Source organism: Rutidosis leptorrhynchoides, chromosome 1 (assembly GCF_046630445.1).
Source record: "Rutidosis leptorrhynchoides isolate AG116_Rl617_1_P2 chromosome 1, CSIRO_AGI_Rlap_v1, whole genome shotgun sequence".
NCBI classification, from domain to species: domain Eukaryota; kingdom Viridiplantae; phylum Streptophyta; class Magnoliopsida; order Asterales; family Asteraceae; genus Rutidosis; species Rutidosis leptorrhynchoides.
In genome coordinates this window covers 102,641,051-102,659,789 of record NC_092333.1, presented here as the reverse complement: position 1 = coordinate 102,659,789, position 18,739 = coordinate 102,641,051, and the positions used below count along the sequence as shown (strand labels likewise).

At 33.5% G+C, this 18,739-nt stretch overlaps 2 protein-coding genes and 1 pseudogene across 2 annotated transcripts; all 3 read right to left on the bottom strand.

Moving 5' to 3' along the window:
* Positions 1-429: 429 nt before the first annotated feature.
* Positions 430-2,748, bottom strand: LOC139887799 (uncharacterized). Its single transcript, XM_071870857.1, has one exon. The coding sequence runs from the start codon at positions 2,746-2,748 to the stop codon at positions 430-432; it is 2,319 nt and encodes a 772-aa protein (XP_071726958.1).
* A 1,940-nt stretch (positions 2,749-4,688) lies between these two features.
* Positions 4,689-8,564, bottom strand: LOC139863706 (uncharacterized; annotated as a pseudogene).
* A 5,261-nt stretch (positions 8,565-13,825) lies between these two features.
* LOC139887794 (uncharacterized) lies at positions 13,826-16,027 on the bottom strand. Its single transcript, XM_071870852.1, has one exon. It carries the CDS (start codon positions 15,983-15,985, stop codon positions 13,826-13,828), a length of 2,160 nt encoding a protein of 719 aa, XP_071726953.1. The 5' UTR covers positions 15,986-16,027.
* Between the last annotated feature and the right edge of the window lie 2,712 nt (positions 16,028-18,739).

The following is an 18,739-nucleotide window of genomic DNA, read 5'->3' as shown; positions in this document are numbered from 1 at the left end:
GTCTTCATTCTTTTCTATAAAGACAAACTCAGCATATAGGCTTGAAAGGGACGAGGATGACATTAGTGTTCTTATCACGTCGTTTTTTGTTGTAAAAAGACACCCCAATGAAGCTCCGGTTGGGAGTGGTCTTATAGCCTCTATCTTCCACGAATTTAGTCCAAAAGACTGGACACAAATTAGTTTGAATATATCATCAACCATACATAAACTTTTCTACGGTTACAAAAAAATCATATTTTGTTAATCGAGTCTGAAATAAAGGAAAGTTACATAAGAGGTGTTGGTTATGCCCAAGAAATGATACTCTTTAGCTTGATTCTGCAAATCTACACTAGTATCGATGTTTAAATATAACAACAAAAAACATATATAAAAATGATGCTTTCTAGGCCAAAGAGCATAAATAGTTAGCTCACTTAAAGAACATCAGGGAAATGGATGTCTGAAATATGTACGCCAATTCTCAACAAACGCCAATTCATTTATATTCAAGTTTGGAGCGTCACGATCTTGAAGGGAACATATGATCTGCCTAGTCTCACCGAGCAGCTGGGCCGCAACATGGACACTTGTCTCCCTGTTCTCTATGGCATTTGTGTGGCATTTCATTGCTATAACTTGTGGCAAGTTGGTTAGACAAGCAGCCAATATGTCTGAAATCATTGACGATAATTCCGTAAACAGTTCCTCTTGGCTAACCTCCTCAATGTTCGTATTGTACGAAAGCAAAATCGATTCACTTATATGGTACATTGAATTGGCACAAATAGCCTCGTAGCTCGAATTATGAATTTTGGTTCCAACATTTATACTTTCCACCATGTTTTTAGCTGCATTCTTAAGCACTAGCAATGTTTGCCCTGCTGACGATTCTTGAGACACAAGTTTTCGGACCTTGTTTCCTAACCATTCATTGTAGACTTCCACTTCTAGCCACAATGTCTTAGCGGCTTTTTGAAGATTAACGTAGTCATTTGTATTATTGAGAGTCTCTTCAACAAGTGTGACATATGAAAGACCTTCACTCACACCAATCAAAAATTTATTAACTATGTCGTTTTGGATGTTTGGAAGAGCGATGGCAATGGTTGTTAAGGTTACCAACGACAAGCTCCAACTATTAATATATTCTTCGTTAACAAATAATGGCGGAACGAGATGATTGTCAAACTTTATAATTCCTTCAAAACTTCTCGATTTTTCTAGAAGCTTCATTAGATTGATAGGTTGTCGCTTTTCAGCCTTTTGGAACAGAGTATTTACAGATTTTGTAAGGCCTTTTATTGTTTTCTCCGCAAACTCTAAATCGTCTTGAAGTTGCAACACATAACAACTAAGATCTTCATAATTTTCTACTTGTTCGGGCCTTTGCGCCATCGTAATACTCGAGTCACTTACAATGAATTGCAACCAGTTCCATGAAAGAATACAGTACCAAACGCAAATTACAAAGAAAATTGGGACCAACCCAATTATCTTGCATGCTACCACAACAACGATCTGAAACCCTATACAAATGCTCAGAATTAGGGTTTTTATATTATGAACAACAACCTTAAACTTTCGGCTACGTAACGCAAATATCATACTACTATGTTTCCACTCTGTTAACTTTTTAGTCCAAAATCCCTCCACTTTAAACACCTTCATATGGCTCCAAACCCATTTCGTCGACAACTTAAAGCTCAAGGCCGAAAAACATCTAAAAACCGGGGCAATAGTACCCACTACAACCCCGATAAATTGTATAACAAGAATAACTAACATCGACCATTTATAATCTGACTTATATTCCATTATAGTTTGACTAACCCAAATCATAGTTAGAATCTGAAAGAATAAGTTTATAACCGAAATTACCCCGGAAGCAAACGTTGTAGCGAAGCAAGCTGTCACGAATTGGGGGCTTCCAGTTCCCGCCATAATCCAGTAATTTCTCACGTGTTGTTTTAGCTTCTCAACATTTGGTGGTTGCAGTTGCAGCACGTGATTTAATTCCTTCAAACATGTTTCATGACCTACTTGGTATTTCGATTCAATTATCTGTTTGGACTTTAAAATCGCCAAAGACGAACATATATGTATTATCAGTAGTATGAGTAAGGTAACTACATAAATTATTTCTGTAACGCTGCTATCACTTTTATCTACAATTAATTCAGACGATCGTTCGGCGTTAATTTTGGAAGCGATTTCAGAGAACAAATTACCACTTGAGTAGGAAAAAACGCCGGTATTTATTTGAATGCAAACATTCACAACCAAAGTGATTACTAAAACAGACAAGGCTATGATGTTTGATACAAGTTCTTTGGTTTCCATAGTTGCTAATGAAGGCAATAAGTTAGCCATCATCGTGCACATAAACGCCATACTTTCTTGCTTTGCAGCTTGATCCACGTTACCAGGCATAATATTGTTTAGATCCATAGGTAGTTTTACTACAACAGCTAATACGGTGAGAGAAGCAGCATTTAAAGTGAAATATTTACATGGAAACCATAGTTTTCTGTTTTGCAAACCATGTAACAAATCAAATACCATAGCAAAAACACAAACCAAAGAAGCTAACGCGATATAGATCCCAATCCATGGCATAGGTTTGCTATACCTGTTTTGTTGATCTGATTGATATACTAACAACGCGTAACGCCATAAGGAGGATATTGAATCTGTTGAAACGTTATTGTAAGATTCTAGGTCTTTTAAAACTTGGACATATCCGTATATGTCTTCTGAACCCATGGTTTGGTTTTAGTCAGGGGAAGAAGATCAAGAATATTGGTTTTGGGAAGAATATTGTTTATGTTGCTCTTGAAGTTATATAACCGACAAAATGAAATTTTCAGCTAGTTTCCAAGCAATTATAAGTTCATTATTGTGTGGTTGTTATACTATCAAGTGATTAATTTACTAGCCAATTGGTCTTTGGATGATGGAGATGGGCTACCTAACAAATTGGCCAAATTATTGGAACGTGTTCAAATTTAGTCAATATAACACAAATTCAAATTATTTGTTTTTATTTATTGACTAAATTGATTTAATTTTGTTGTCTAGTTTACGGTTACGATGACATGAAAAAACATAATTCATACCACAAGTTACGAGTCCAAACATAATTGTTTCTTGTAAGATGTTTTAAGTCCGAGCCTCAAGTTAAAATGAAAGGGTTTTAAGAATTACGAGTCCAAACAAGAATCATACGATCACAAGTTATCCTGAGTCCTGACATAACAATAAACAGATCAAACAAAGCAATAATCACGCGATCAAGATCCGACTCAAGCTATTGCTTCTGGAATCTTCCAGATTAACACTGTTGTTGTTAATCTGAATTGCGTGTTGTATAAGTATGTGCTGAATAGTTAGATTATCATTTTGTTGAAATGTTAACTATTTCATGTGTAATTTGCAGATAGTAGGCGTATCTGATGTATAATTGAATTATGAAAGCTAGAATTATTTATGAAGTAGCTAATTATATAGGCTTGGGAATTGGATTGTCGAAACAAAAATCATAATTTAAATTGTATGTTGATTTTCAAAATTTAACGTTACAAGTGTATTTTTGCGTTAACTAAAGAAAGTATTAAGAGCTACTATCTGAAATTGATCAAACGTAGCTAAGTTTATAAGATTTGAGTTGTTATAGGTATTGAACTATTGATTGATTGATGTGGAACATCATGAGCTAGTAAACGATTGTATCTTAAGAGTCGATATGTGGAAAATGAATATAGTGAGTTCATATAATCTTAAAAGTCGATTTGGGGATCTGATATCATTGAAGCTTAAGCTCTAGTTGTATTCGGACTTGTTGAAAACATGTAACCACTTTAGATGGGCAAGTTATGCGTTTTTTTCCCCAAATGTCAAGATATTATTGTACACGTTTTATTATTGTACGCATTTGATAGGCACAAGATGAGACTACATATTGGCCAATCGGTGAAGATATACACTCCTTTTGTTCCTCGAGCTGTTCTTCCATCAAGGTACGTTACCGGTAACTAATAGCTACGTAATTGGGTTTATTATATTTTTTTCATTGTGAATATGTATTTAAAGTGTACAAATACGGAGTTTAGTCCTGATCTTATATGTACAGCGATGCAGCCAGTGATATGGATAAGCGTGCTCTTCTAGTGGAATCTAGAAGGTTAGCTTTTGTTTTCTGGTCTTCGACTTTGACTTAAGTCAACCATACGAGTGTCTCTTCTCAACGTATGGTGTGTTCTTAACTGCCTTTGTTTGCAGAGGTTTTGTTATTGGACAATGAGATGGCATTCGACAAGGCATTTATTGAAGAACGAGAACAAGGAATACAGTAAATTCAAAATCAAATCGCGATATATTTAAAGATCTTCTTGTTTTGGTTCATGAGCAAGGAGCTATGATATTTTTTTTATTTATTTTTTATTTTTTTTGTAATTTGACTTTGTTTCCATTTGTCTTCTATTATAGAGGAGTGTCTGATTCCATGTCTCCTGGAAACAGACCAATTTTCATATTAGTGAAAAAAATACCGAAACAGACCATTAAGTGGTAAGTAAACAGGCCCTTAAGTTCAAGTCTGTTATTAGATGTTTTTATGTTCCTTCTGTGCGAAGGTATTACGGAAAGATGATCATCTCCCAAATGATTCCAGAAGCAGTTGCAGGAAGTATGAAGAGGAGGAACAAAATAGACATTATTCAATCCGAATGCATATATATTCTTAATGTTTAACTTGCTGCTAAAAATGAATGATGAGTACCTTGGATATTGTTCCCAGCACAAGAATAATAATTTATATATCCAAATCCAATTTACTACCAGTAGTACATCCTTTCTATATCTCGCTCTGCAACAAAACATTTTTTATATTTATACGATGCCTACCTTCTCGTTTTCCCTCACGCATCCTTCAATAAGATGTTCGAGTAAAATGACACACCCTCTTCCCATTCAATGCCACCATCGTCATCTTCATCGTCTCGTGAAGGCTGCTCCGCTGCTTCAACGTTCAAGTCCACCGTAAAACCCCCAACTGCAAAAACCAAAACAAGAAATAAAATATACTATTATCCCAGAAAGCCACTTCTTAAAAAGATAAAACTATATATATATATATATATATATATATATATATATATATATATATACCTGCAGTAGGAGTCTCTTCCCATTCAACATCATCATCATCATCATCATGTTTGCGTTTTCTAGAATTTGAGTGTTCGACATCATCAGAGTTATTATTATTATTAGATGATGAAGCTTTGCTCCCTTTGAGTGACTTCTTCTTGCTCTTTTTGCCTCTGGAGGAGTAAAGCAGCCTTATATGCGAATTCTTCAACGAGTATAATGTACATGATAATTATAAAAAAAAAAAAGTAACCAATCTAATTATCGGACTAGCCTGAAGAGTCTTTTTCTCATCTTTCTGATCGATAGATGCAGCAGATGTTTCCTCCGTATTTGATTCTTGTTTTATACCGCGCTGATCGTTTGTAAGGTTCATTTCTTCTTTAATCAACCAAGGCGGGAAAACTTGCATCGGCGAATTTTCGGATTTGATCTCTCCTTTTTCCTCCACACCAGAAAATGACACTTCAACCTGTTAACATGATTTATATATTATTATATATTATATATTATATTATTTTATAACTAATTAACTAATACAAGGGTTTTAATAATGCAATACTGCTCATTTAATGGTATCATTGTTTCTAATCCATTGTATTACGTATATACTAAACCTGTTTCATTTGTTTTAATTTTTACTCCCCTTACCATTAATGGATCTTCTAGATATTATTAAGCTGGAAAATTTGTTACAAGTTTTTCATATGTTTAGCCAGCTATTATACAATGTGTTACTGTATAATAATAAAGACTACCTTTACGGCATAATTTGGCATGCGCAGTTCAACATGTTTGACCCTGTTCGTATATGTGGCCATTTTGACACATACATAGGTTGATTTGGGTTATGTTTGATATCTAATAGATCAAACAGTTAAGCTAACAGATTCAACTAGAAAAAAAGCAGGTCCGGTGAATCAGAAAACCGATTGATGTGTCTTCACCACATAAAACCTCCTAAATCACTATAATAAATGAGGTTACACTTTCATTGTAATAAAACAAATTTTGTGATCGTATTTAATACTTCTTATATATAAACAAGTACAAGAAAATCTTAACTATCTATAAAAAGGAAAAAAAAAAAAAAAAAGGATTTACTTGTGTCTCTCCAAGAAATGGCATAAATGTTCCACTCTGTCCGGTTCTAGAAGAATCATTAGCATTTGGATCATCAGAATTAGACACACGTGCAACCGTACTCGCTCTAAGTTCCCATGCTTGAAGAGTTCCATAATCAGGGGCATCAAGGTCTTTTACTCTGCTAAGCAGATCTGTCAAAGGTTTCAGTTCTACCTGCATTTTTTAACACCAAATCAATTGAACTGACTTCGAATCAGATAACTAAACCAGTTACAAGATTTGGTAGACATTAAGAGGTACTTTTTACTTTCCACTGTACAGTTCTTAATTCAGTAAGTAAAACTGTAGTTTCTTTGTCACTTAATCAGAAATTTGGTCTGTTTCTAAGAGACATAGAATCAGACACCCCTTCGACACCCCTTCCCAAACAGAGGCAAATGGAAACATAACTTAATACAAAAAAAGCTAAACAACCCCTTAGATTTGCATTCTAAAAGCAATTAAGTTATTGACCAATAATAGATTTTCTTTTTTCACAGCAGAACACATACTCTTACAATAAAGATACCTCCAACTTCTGAAGCAAATCCCGCAATTTCTCACGACGTCTTCTTCGTGCGTTATCGTCACCATCTCCGATATCTTGAGAAGCTAATTTGTCACTTTCTGCTACTAATTCTGTCTTGCAACTTTCACAATGAAAAGAGGCGTCTTCATCAGATTTCAATCGAATAGCATCCCACACATTATATCTGGACAAAAAAAAAAAAATTAACTTCTTCAACTTCGATTCTTAATGAATATAAATAAACACTTCCATGTATAAATAAAGCAATAAAATAATCAAACCTTTTTCCACACTTCGGGCACACGTATTCCTGTACTGTATTTTTGTTGTCTAATTCATCTTTTAACTTCTTTTTCATCCGGTGCAGTCTGTATCTCACAACATCGTGTATCTGCCACAAGTTCATCATTAATTATAACAAAGCTATCATCTTTCTTTATAATCTTTATAACAGAATTAAAGGCAGATGTGATATTTTTTTTAAAAAAAGATTAACCTGTGCATAATCAAGACAACAATAAGAATGAGTCTGCAGTTTGATCTTTTCTTCGCCTTCTCTTCCATTAAGATTTTCAGCAGTGGCTGCAATTGCAGCACTATAGGCTTTTGCACATGCACCCTTTACGGTCTGTAATAAACATAAACGAAAATACAGTAAATAAAAAAAATATGTAATTTGCATTATTAAATATGTTGTCCACATATGAAGATAACCTCTTTTCTATGATCCCTGGTGACTAGCTTTTCTTCTTCAAAAAACCGCAACGTTCTTCTAAGTTGTTTTAAGTGCAACTTTAAATCTTTTGCCAAATCTTCTTCTCGTACCCATTGACATCTACAATAACAGAGCAAAAATGCTAGAATGATAACAAAAGGAGAAACACGGTAATCAAAAGATTACAAGTAGAAAAATCAGTCAAGCAAGCTAAAAAAACTATTTAACGTTAGCAAAACGTTTCGTGAAAAGCAAAGGGAGCTTCTCATTTAACACCTCTAGTTCATGTATGCTATTAATTATATTAACGTTCCTTCAAAATAATACTTATCATCAGTACTTAGTTCATCTTATCGAGGTACTGAACATCACTATTATATTGCAATGCTTCTATTAATACCATCAACTGAGTCACTTGATATAAACAATAAGATGGCTAGGTTTGGTTATCTTTATGCAATCACAGAACACTATAGAAAGCCCAATGCACAGACAAAATAGAGTTTATGGCTCCACTTAAAAGCAGTACTTCACGTGAAAAAAAAAATCAAAATTTTACGTGTGGCAGGAGCGATTAATAGGTGATCATAAACAAAACACCAATATTTCACATCAAAAATCTAACTTTACATTGCATAAGTGTAATAATCAATTACTATAAAATTTCAATTTTGGAATATATGAGAACAGAAAATTAAATGAAAAAAAAAAAAAAAACCTTGTTAGGGCATCAAGAACAACAACAGCAATTCCTCTATTATCGCTTTTTCCTGATTTGGGTTGATTATCTCCTTTTGTTGTAATATCATCATAAAAAGCCCTAGCCGCCAACTTCACCAATCTATGATCAATTAATCGATCGTATGTATTAAAACATTAGTTAAACCCTAATGTTTTATTGAAATTATAAAGGATGATTGAGAAAAAAAAAGATATTTACTTGTTAAATGGCTCGATACTCATGTCACTCATAATTGTATATTGTATATATCAGAATGAAGAACTGATTGATTGATACGGTTTGAGGATTTGTCCGTTGAATCTTATTAGAGAGAGAGAGAGTATTTGATGTTTGATGTTTGATGTTGCGCATGCGTTCATTCACTGCCTGCCCCGTGACTCAATTCGTGTTATTTTCGATCTTCAATTGGTCGAATGTGCATAGACCGGTTTGGATTTCGGTTGGAGATATATAGAGTTGGCTTCAAAGTTACGGGGTGAAAGACCGATCTTTTATTTATTTATTTATTATTTATTATTTATTTATTATTATTATCAAAATTGAGTTATTAATTAATTGTTAATTATTAATTGTTAATTATTAATTATTAATTATTATTAATTAGTTAATTAATTAATTAATTAATTATTAATTAATTATTAATTAATTAATTATTAATTTAATTTCTTCTACACACTAATTGTGGTCAGATTTTCGATCGTATTGGCCATTTCCAGCTTTTCACACGACACCTAACAAAAAATTACAGATTCGCCCTCTAAACTATGGTCCAATCTGCAACTTCTTCATGGGTATAACACGTAAACTTATTATTTTATTAAAAAACTTTAAACAAACTCCACTCAATATTTTAACGGGCCGTATCTTCCCACTCGACACGAGTTAATTTTTTCCGACACCACCGTTCAACTCGAAATAATTCTACAAACACAACGCAACTAACTATACGCGAAACGGACGTTTTTTAAAAAAATGCTAAACATTTTGGGTTATCTTTCATACATATATATACACACATATACTTCATAAACAACTCAAACTAACTACATCATATCGATGGTTTCGTCCCCCTTTTTTACTCGGTTTTTTCATGACGTTAAAAACGTGTAGGCCATTAAGTACTAACCACGTGCATCCAAACACACCCGCATCAACGCGTATTTAATTATGTACATACATAACGTTACTATAAATATGAATATGCAACCCGAAAAACCCCGCTGCATCGCGCGGGCATATCATACTAGTTTTATATCATGAAAAAACGAATACAATACAAGGGGCAGGATCTGCCCTACACCCCCAACAGCAAACGACAAAAACATCACAAAACCTAGGATTGTGTTAACAAAACATTGGACTCTTTGGAACTTTCGCAACAATAAGGCTCTGTTCCAGAGATGTTATTTGGAGAGGAATTGATTTGGAAAGAAATCAAAATCACAAATGCGTTTCTAAGTTTTGACAAGAAAGAAAAGAAAGGGAATGGATGGATATTTTACTATTCATCTCTTTTTTCCAAATTGGAAGGATTTGAAATCCCTTCCCTTCATTCCTCTTCCTTTCATTTCATTTCTTTTATAAAAAAAACTGGGGAACAGACTCTAATACTCTTGGCGATAAAACATTCAAAAGGAATCGGATCCTCGATAGTATATATGCTCATTCTTTCTCTTGGATTGGTGCTAGAACATCAAAACATAGGATCAGCTGGGACGTGTGGATTATCCAATGGCTTGTATGTAATTTTCCTTATTTTTTTGTTCTTGTTGTACTATATTTTGTTCTAGCTTGTTGCTAGTTTTTTTTATAAAGTTTCTCTTTCGCCGTTCAAAAAAATATACATATAAAATCAGAACGTTTTCACAAGAATGTTACCCTACACGCACACGCGCGCGCGCACGCGCGCACACACACACACACACACACACACACACACACACACACACACACATATATATATATATATATATATATATATATATATATATATATATATATATATATATATATATATATATATATATATATATTTGTGTTTTATATGGGTTTAAAGAGGAAAGTAAAATATAAACTAAAGGAAAAAAAATATAACCGTCACTATTTGATTAATAAGTAACTGCTATGTATAATTGTTTAAAACTCGTTAATGAAAGTCATAGAGGCCGTTGTTAGCAAAATCAAATCCATATATGTATTAGCATATATAAATGTTTAATCTCCAAGATTATTAGTTAGTCATACATTATTTGAGCTACTTTTGAGTGTTAGCTATAGTTGATTAAGACTTTGTTACATGATTTGAAGTAAATTTTATTTATGTTAAATAAATTTTATTTGATATTTAAGATATAAGAATGTAATGATATTTAATTACATAACTATATTTTTTTAGATCCTCATCTTCGATAACACTTTAATAGCACTTATATATTGAATATAAAGTGACATTTGTTAATTAGTACAAACTGTTATACGACAGTCTCAAATGAGATGTGACAAAAATTTTATGTGTAAAGGAATGATTTGTTACCTATGTAGTGTATATTGAATTGATTATTTAATAGTTATTTTTTCAGAAACTAATTTATCTAAAGGCAACTGTAATACCCTTTAAAGCTAAATCAATGAACATATTGAATATAATTAGGTTTCAACAAAAGTTATGATTAACAAATATTAGTTAGTTACAACTTTTAATTTATAGTCGAACGAATATTCGATATTGGACAAGTTGTTCTCTGATGTCCTCGTTAGATCAAAACATAATCATTGCGCATGATTCATACATTGAGAGAGGCATAAGTTGAATGTTTGTCACATCTCGAGAGGTTATGTACCTCTTTTCTTGAAAGGCAATTAGTCGGTATCGAATACTCTCATTTGCCACGTACGCACGCACTTTCGGGAGAAAACCCGAATCACATTACAGGAACCCGATCCTTAAACCATCCGAGGTACAGGCGGACGGCTGACCGGGTTTGAATCCTGAATGGATTCGGGAGAAAACCCCTAGGGTTAATCTGGAGCTCCATCTTTAAGGCGGATTGATTAATAGGATGAGCAAAGCGAGCCTCGAACTCATGACCTAAACTCCAAGCCTCACACACAAGATGTTGGGATACCACTGAGACAAGTATGCAATGGTGTCTCTAATATTATATCCAATTCACCCTCTATATTTAAATCAACGAACTTGCTTGATATTTCTTAGTTTCAACTTTTATAATTAGAAAATATTAGCTAGTCACTATTATAATTTTAGCTAAATTTATAAAAAGAATTCATAAATTTTTTTTTCCATAAGACCATAAAACGGTTTGAGACTGGTTGTTGCAATAACTTTAAATGCAATCATTATCTTGATTTTCCTTGGTAACTCTAGTATTGCGATGTCGGATATCGGTGCGAAAATTTGGCAAGCGGTTTTGTGGTCATGTGGATATCTTATTTGGAGTAATAGGAATCAAATGGTTTTCAATAAAAAGTGTTGGACTACTCCCGTGGCATTGTGCGAAATACAAACAAAAACATTTGAATGGATTGCGAAAAGGAGCAAAGCAAATACTATTGATTGACATTCATGGCTTCACAATCCTCAATCCGTAGTCATTTGATTTGTTACTTAACTTCTTGTTAATTAGCATTAGAGTTTATGTAATTAGCATGTGAGTTTATGTTAGGTGTTCTGCTCCTTCTTTGAGTTCCCCCCTTCTTTGTTCATGGGGTGGTGTTGTATTGTACTTTTGAGTTTTTTCATATATATATTATGCTGCTTTAAAAAAAAAAAATAATAATTCTTTTTAGCTTAAATAACAAATATTATTAAAATTCAGCATGCCTACATAATAATAATAAAAAAAAAAAAAAAAAAAAAGATCTTAGAAACCAATAAAATCAAATGACCATTAAAGGCTCAACAAGAGTTGACCAACTAGAAAAATTAAAAAAACGTTAACTCAAACTGAGCTAACACGAAAACGAAAAAGCATACGAATTAAAATACAAACAAATACAAAACTATCCAAAACAACACCACAATACAACAAAAACTATGTGAAATAACCAAACTAACATGAAGAATGATGGTAAAAGGGGGTTGATATTTCCACCATGAGTTTTACTAGATCCATCCAGACAGTGTTGTAAAAAACCCTATTATTCGCCGATTAATCTTCGATTAATCATTTTTAAGAGCAATCCGTTCCGATTTTTAAAAATCTGTTTAATTAAACGGCCAATGTCAATTGATAGGTCAAAATCGAATTTGGTAATCAAAGTCGGTTAAAGTAAAAAAATGATTAACATTTTAACATGAATTCGCACTAGAATTTTATAGTTTTTTTTTTTTTTTAAGGAAAATGAACACTTTTAGACAATTATGTTAAAGTTTATTTATATATTTATGGTTTTTTTCTATATTTACACATATAATTTTTGAAATTTAATATTTAAATGTATACATTATAATCCGATTAATCTTTTTAAAATTCCGACTGATTAGTTCCCCAATAGCGAATTTTGCAACCTGGCATCCAGATATACTCATTTACCCTTAATGATAACTTATATATAATAATTTTGTTATAGTTTATTAAAGAATAATTTGGAATAACAGAATCAAATGATGGTGGATGATAAAATTTGATGGTGCCCAAAAACGAAAAAATTCTCATACATATGGATTGCACATTGATTTTAACATTTTAGGGAAATGTAAGCGATAAAAAGTTTAAAACCTTCTTCCGCCCCAAGAAACAGAGGTCAAAGTCAACATTCCTAATTTTACATTTTAACATCTTCCATCGTTTTCTCTTCAACAAGTTTTCAATCAAACCCACGAATTTACACATTGTTGACGTTTCCTTAAAAACCTAATCAATTGTTTAAAATGGGTTTAATATTCAGAAATTTCTCATTCTTTGCGGGAACTTTGTTCGGAATCTATGTCGCTCAAAATTACTACGTTCCAGATGTTAAAAACCTCGTTGATCAAACCCTAACCAAGGCTAAACAACTCGAACAACGTTATCGTAAATCTAATTAACCATGCCTTTTTTTCAGGTTTAATTTTCTTCTGTTAGAATAGGTGATGATAGCCTGTTTTAGGGTTTATGCATTTGTATGTTGAAACAATTTATATTTACTAATGAAATTCCAATTCCAATTCAAATTCAATTTTATATCTGTATCAATATTTTGCTTTTGGCTATTCTGCTATTCAATAATTATTACGTTGTTTATTGTTTGGTTTCACGGTTTTAAAAATTCATTGCACATATTACTTGATTGTTGGTTTAATTCAGCAAATTATAAGCGAGATATCGATTCGCCTAACAATGTATATTCGCTGTGATGTTGCAATTGTTTTGTTTGTTACTCTTATTACTTTGTGTTTCGCCTAATATTGTTAGTTTTGTTTTGTTGTAACTCGATATTTCGGCATAACAGCATTGCATCTATCTTCACTCTTCAGGATACAAGCTATGATGAAAATAATATGTTGTTTATTAGACAAAAGGAGTAAATACACCTTTACTAGCATAACAGTATAACACATTTAACCATTAAAGTTGCAATATTACTTAATTGATATATAGAAATCAGATGGACTAGAAAACGTCGTTTCATCATCAGTTGAAGAAGCCATGGAGTCCATTGAATCCATCTTCTTCTTCACTAGATGCCAATCCTCGATATGTATAAGTTTTCCATGATCCGAATCTTGAGGTATCTTCTTATCAATAACTTCTAATATCGTTTTTGTTTTACCAAATAGTAAAACCGCACTACGAATACTCTTCTCCCTTTCCTCAATCCTACTTTCATGACATTTCCTTGAAATCACCTGTTGCAGGTTACTCAAAGCTGCTGTTAGTATGTTACAAATCATTTGAGATACGTTCTCAAATCGTGCCTCGTTGGTTTCGTTCTGTTTCATTAGCTTCAAAGTTTGACTTATTCTGTACATCGAATTTACCGCCAATAACTTGACGGGCCATCGGGACGGGATTTCTAGACATTCTTTCATATACGTCACGTCTTCATTTAATAATTTCATGAACTTATTCTTTGAGATTTCAGCAAGCAAACTGATAACGTCGAATTCTGTCTCTTGAAGTTGTAGCTTGCAAAGATCAACATCGACCCATTTGTTATAAAGCTCAACGCCCGCCCAAACTATTTCTGCAGCTTTTCTCACATGTTTCAACTCATTTTTCTGATCGAGGTACATTTCGATCTCATTAACATACTTTAAACCTTCATGTACGCCTCTCACTAATAGCTCGACCCGTTCTTTATCGATATCTGGAATCGCAACTGCTACGCTCGTTAACGTAACAATCGGCAGTGCCCAACAATTCGGAGGTTCGCCACTACACAAAGAAGGAACTTTATCACTATCAAAATCGTGGACCCCGTTAAAAGAAGTTGACCCGTTTGACTCTTCTAAAAGTTTGACCAAATTTTCGGGTTGTTTCTCTTCGCCCATTTTGATCCAGTGAGTTGTCGCGTCTCGATTGTTTTCCATCATTAGATCAACTAATCCTTCTTCCCCTTCAAGATAAATCACGTAACTACTCATATCCGTATACTCCGATTCATATCTTCGAACGCTATAATCGCCTTTTAATAACCTTTTTAACCTCAAAAACTTGCTCACAAAAAAGATTGATACATATCTAATCATCTTACAACAAACAACCAACCCTTTTTGCATACCAATAAAAAACCAAAACATCTTAAACTTCGCGCCATGAACAACTTTTCTACACTTTCGGTTACCCATTTTCAAATCAAACGGTTGCACCTGCCACATCAGCATCCGTTTAATCCAAAATCGTTCCACAACAAACTCTCGTCCACACGCTAGTTCTGCCTTTATTGGACACCTGAAATTAATAGTCATAAACCATCTAAAAGCAGGTGAAATCGTACCTACCCCAACTGCAACCGTTTGACTCATCAAAACTAACGTCGTTGACCATTTATAATCCGAATCACCATTACAAAACCTAAAAGACCAAGGCATGAGGCGTGTTCTAACAATGGCTTCTGCTAATATCAGCGTGTTAAAAAGACAAAACGCCCCAGAAGCCGAACAGGGTGCAGATCGCCCTATTACAAATTGAGGGCTCGATGTATGCGCCATCATCCAATATTTACCCAAATCTTTCTTTAACCTATCGGCTACCGTTAAATTTTTTTGACTGAAACAAACTTTAATCGCCTTTTTCAACTTATTTTCATATGTTATGTTCAGATGATACTTTGTAGTAGGAACAGCTAAAGTCAAAGAACAATATATTGCAAGTAAAACAAGCATAAGTACCATAATAAAAACATGTTCCAACCAAAACTCAAAAATTACACCAGTGCCCATTTGTATGCAAATATTAGTTATTGCAGTAACCACAAGTATCCCTAAAGCAATAGTGTTCATCAAAAGTTCAGTATCTTCCATAGTAGCTATAGAAGGCAATAAGTTCCCCATTACCATACATATGAACGCCGTACTACTAACTTTCGCTAACTGATCTTGGCGTCGAGGCATCGATGCATTTAAATCGACCGAAAATTTGATTGCAACTGCAATAACAGTAAGAGTTGTGGCATTAAGAGTGAAGAATTTGCATGGAAACCAAAATTTCTTGTATCTGAAACCATGCAAAGCATCTATGGCCATAGCTATGGCACATATAAAGGATGCTGCTGCTACATAGATTCCGATCCATGGCATCGGATCATTGAATTTCGAGTTATTCAGTGATCCGTCTGCCTTGCAGCCACTGGTGAACATGATTGAATATTTTTTTAGTCACTTTGAGGGTATGACTTTTGAAGTAAGTGGGTGAATCCTTCTATTGTTTATGTTTTAATGATGCATGAATTTTAATTGTATCTATAAAAAAATATTATATATATATAGATTTGATTTCCAATATCTCTGTTTGACCTCTAAATTTAATAGAATAATAAATATGGAGCTATCATGTGGTTTGAACATCACTAGAATAGCATGGTCTGAGAAAATGGTTAAGAATACTCACAGAATAACCTGAATAGGCAGCCTGCATTTGGTAACTCCATCTAAGGCCTCTAACTTACTACTTCCATTACCATATAAACCTGTAAAAGTAGCAACTCTAAAAGCCCTTTTAATCGCTTTTGTTTGGTTCCTACTCAAGATAAGTGGCGTAAAACTAATTGCCATGTAAGTGCAATATTAGTTACCAAATAAGGAAGCGTCACCCGATACGTTAAAACCGTCCATAAACCCTCGTAATAACATAAGAAATATAACCCTTTTGGTGAGTGATACTGATAATTAAGTCAATAAGTACGGTCGTCACGAACCATATTAGTGTTTATAATTTGACGTATCTTCATTTGGTTTGAATGGTTGTCGATTTGTTTTTGCAAAGCCACAAACTACATCCCTCGACATTTTCATTGCGGTCTTGTTGTGGTTTGACAGATTCATTTTAATGTCACTTGTATGTGCCTTCAATTTGTACTGCCCTAAATCTGGCAATTTTCTTGGCTCAAGTTGCGCGAAGATGTGAATGTTTGGATGTCTTAATAGTTTTGGTGTTGTTTGGTTTGATTTGTATGTTGTAGATCCCTAGGGACCGACTCTTATATTCAAATACAGTTCAATTAGATTGTAATATGTTTTCAAACAAGTTTCACTTGTATTTCTTGATCTTTTAGATCATGTCAATTTTAAATTTATATTCTTCGGGCAAAAATAATCCATGACTATAAAAATTGATTAATATATAATATTACTTTTGCTTCACATACACCCGTTAATATAGAAACATGGCCCCTTTTAATATAAAGAAATCGACGTGTGCTTCTATCCTATGTGAAATTCAACTAAAAAGTTTTAAGTGGATAACAAATAGATCCAAAAAATTAAACATTGATTGGCAGAAATGGATCTCACAACCTCTTGTATATGTGGGCGTTTCAACTAGGGTTGGTATTGGATGATAGATGTCAGTGTTTTGTTTTGCTTCACATACACCAGTTTTTTCTTCGTTTTGGGTTTCCTAGTACATGCTGCATAGATTCTGCAACGGTCCATTATTGTTGCGGATACCTGGGAACACAGTCTCGCATCATATATTTGTCTATCTATTTTCGATGGCATGCTGCTCTATAATGTTCAAATGGGCTATGCAGGTTGAAGCTAAATGGGCTGGGGTCGGGTCACTTTGTCGATGTTGTCTCAGCACTGTGGCTCGTCCTCCGCTCTACTTCAGGGGCGGAGCCAGGATTAAAAGTGATTGGGGTCACAAAATCTTTACGGATTTTTTTCTAACGATAGCCCTAAGGGTTGTCGTTAAGTCACCTCAGACTGTTGTACATTTTAGTGACCGTCAATATAAAGTTAACTTCTGGGACTTCCATTAATAAAATCCAATACTAAAATTGTAAGACTATAATGTACATTTACTCAATTTTAGTGTTGGTGCATAAGTCTAGAACATGCTATAGAATGTACAAATACGTAGAATAAATTAAACATGATATAATCTGAATTTTAATAAACATAAAACCTAAAAGTTAAGAAAGTGCAGATTAATCAGATAGCATAAATGATAAAATAAAAAATTTGTTAATAATTACCTCTGGTGAATATGAAAGATTAGAAACTTGAGTAATTCTCCAATATAAAATTTGGAGTATAATAATTTATTAATAAAAAAACAACGGCCGCTGAAGTATGCATGCGATTTTCAATATATTAATTTAATTTGGGTATAATTTATAGAAGTTAAATAAATAAGGCTTCTAATAATAATCATCGCCAGTAAATAAAAGAAATCACACTTTCACACATTTGGGCTTCAGAAATCAATTGTGTGGCTGTTGGGCTTAAGAAACGTAAGCATGGGTCACTAAGTCTAAATTTCATGGGGTCACATAAAAACCTACAACTTTACATTAAAAAGGTTATAGGCTTCTATGTTTACGGGGTAGTGAATGGGGTCACAGGCCCCCACAATCTAACATGTACCTCCGCCCTGCTCTACTTGTCTTCTCAAGTTCATGCTTCGTTGAATGTAAGCAAAGGTGTTAAGACCCTCTTCGACCTCTCGTTGAATGTAACATTGGTAAACCACTAGAGTTATCTCATCCATTGGTTTTATTACTGCAACACTAGTTATTGAAAATGTAAAACACGAAAAAAATCTGCCATGTAAAATTATAAACTTGGACATATTTAAACAGTAATACACACTTCTCTGATTAACCAACATTCACCAACGAATATTCATCAACAAACATTCGTAAGATTCATTTTCGGTCAATATAAACGAAATAACTAGAATGTTTCAAGTAGATTCCTTTGGGCTTCTCAGATTCGTAAAACTACTGATTATAGGTACATCACAACTTAAGTGATGAGGCTTATAATTAAATTGAGGCCCAAAAGACAAAATTATGATCATTTAAGTCCAACTAACTTTCCTTTAATAGA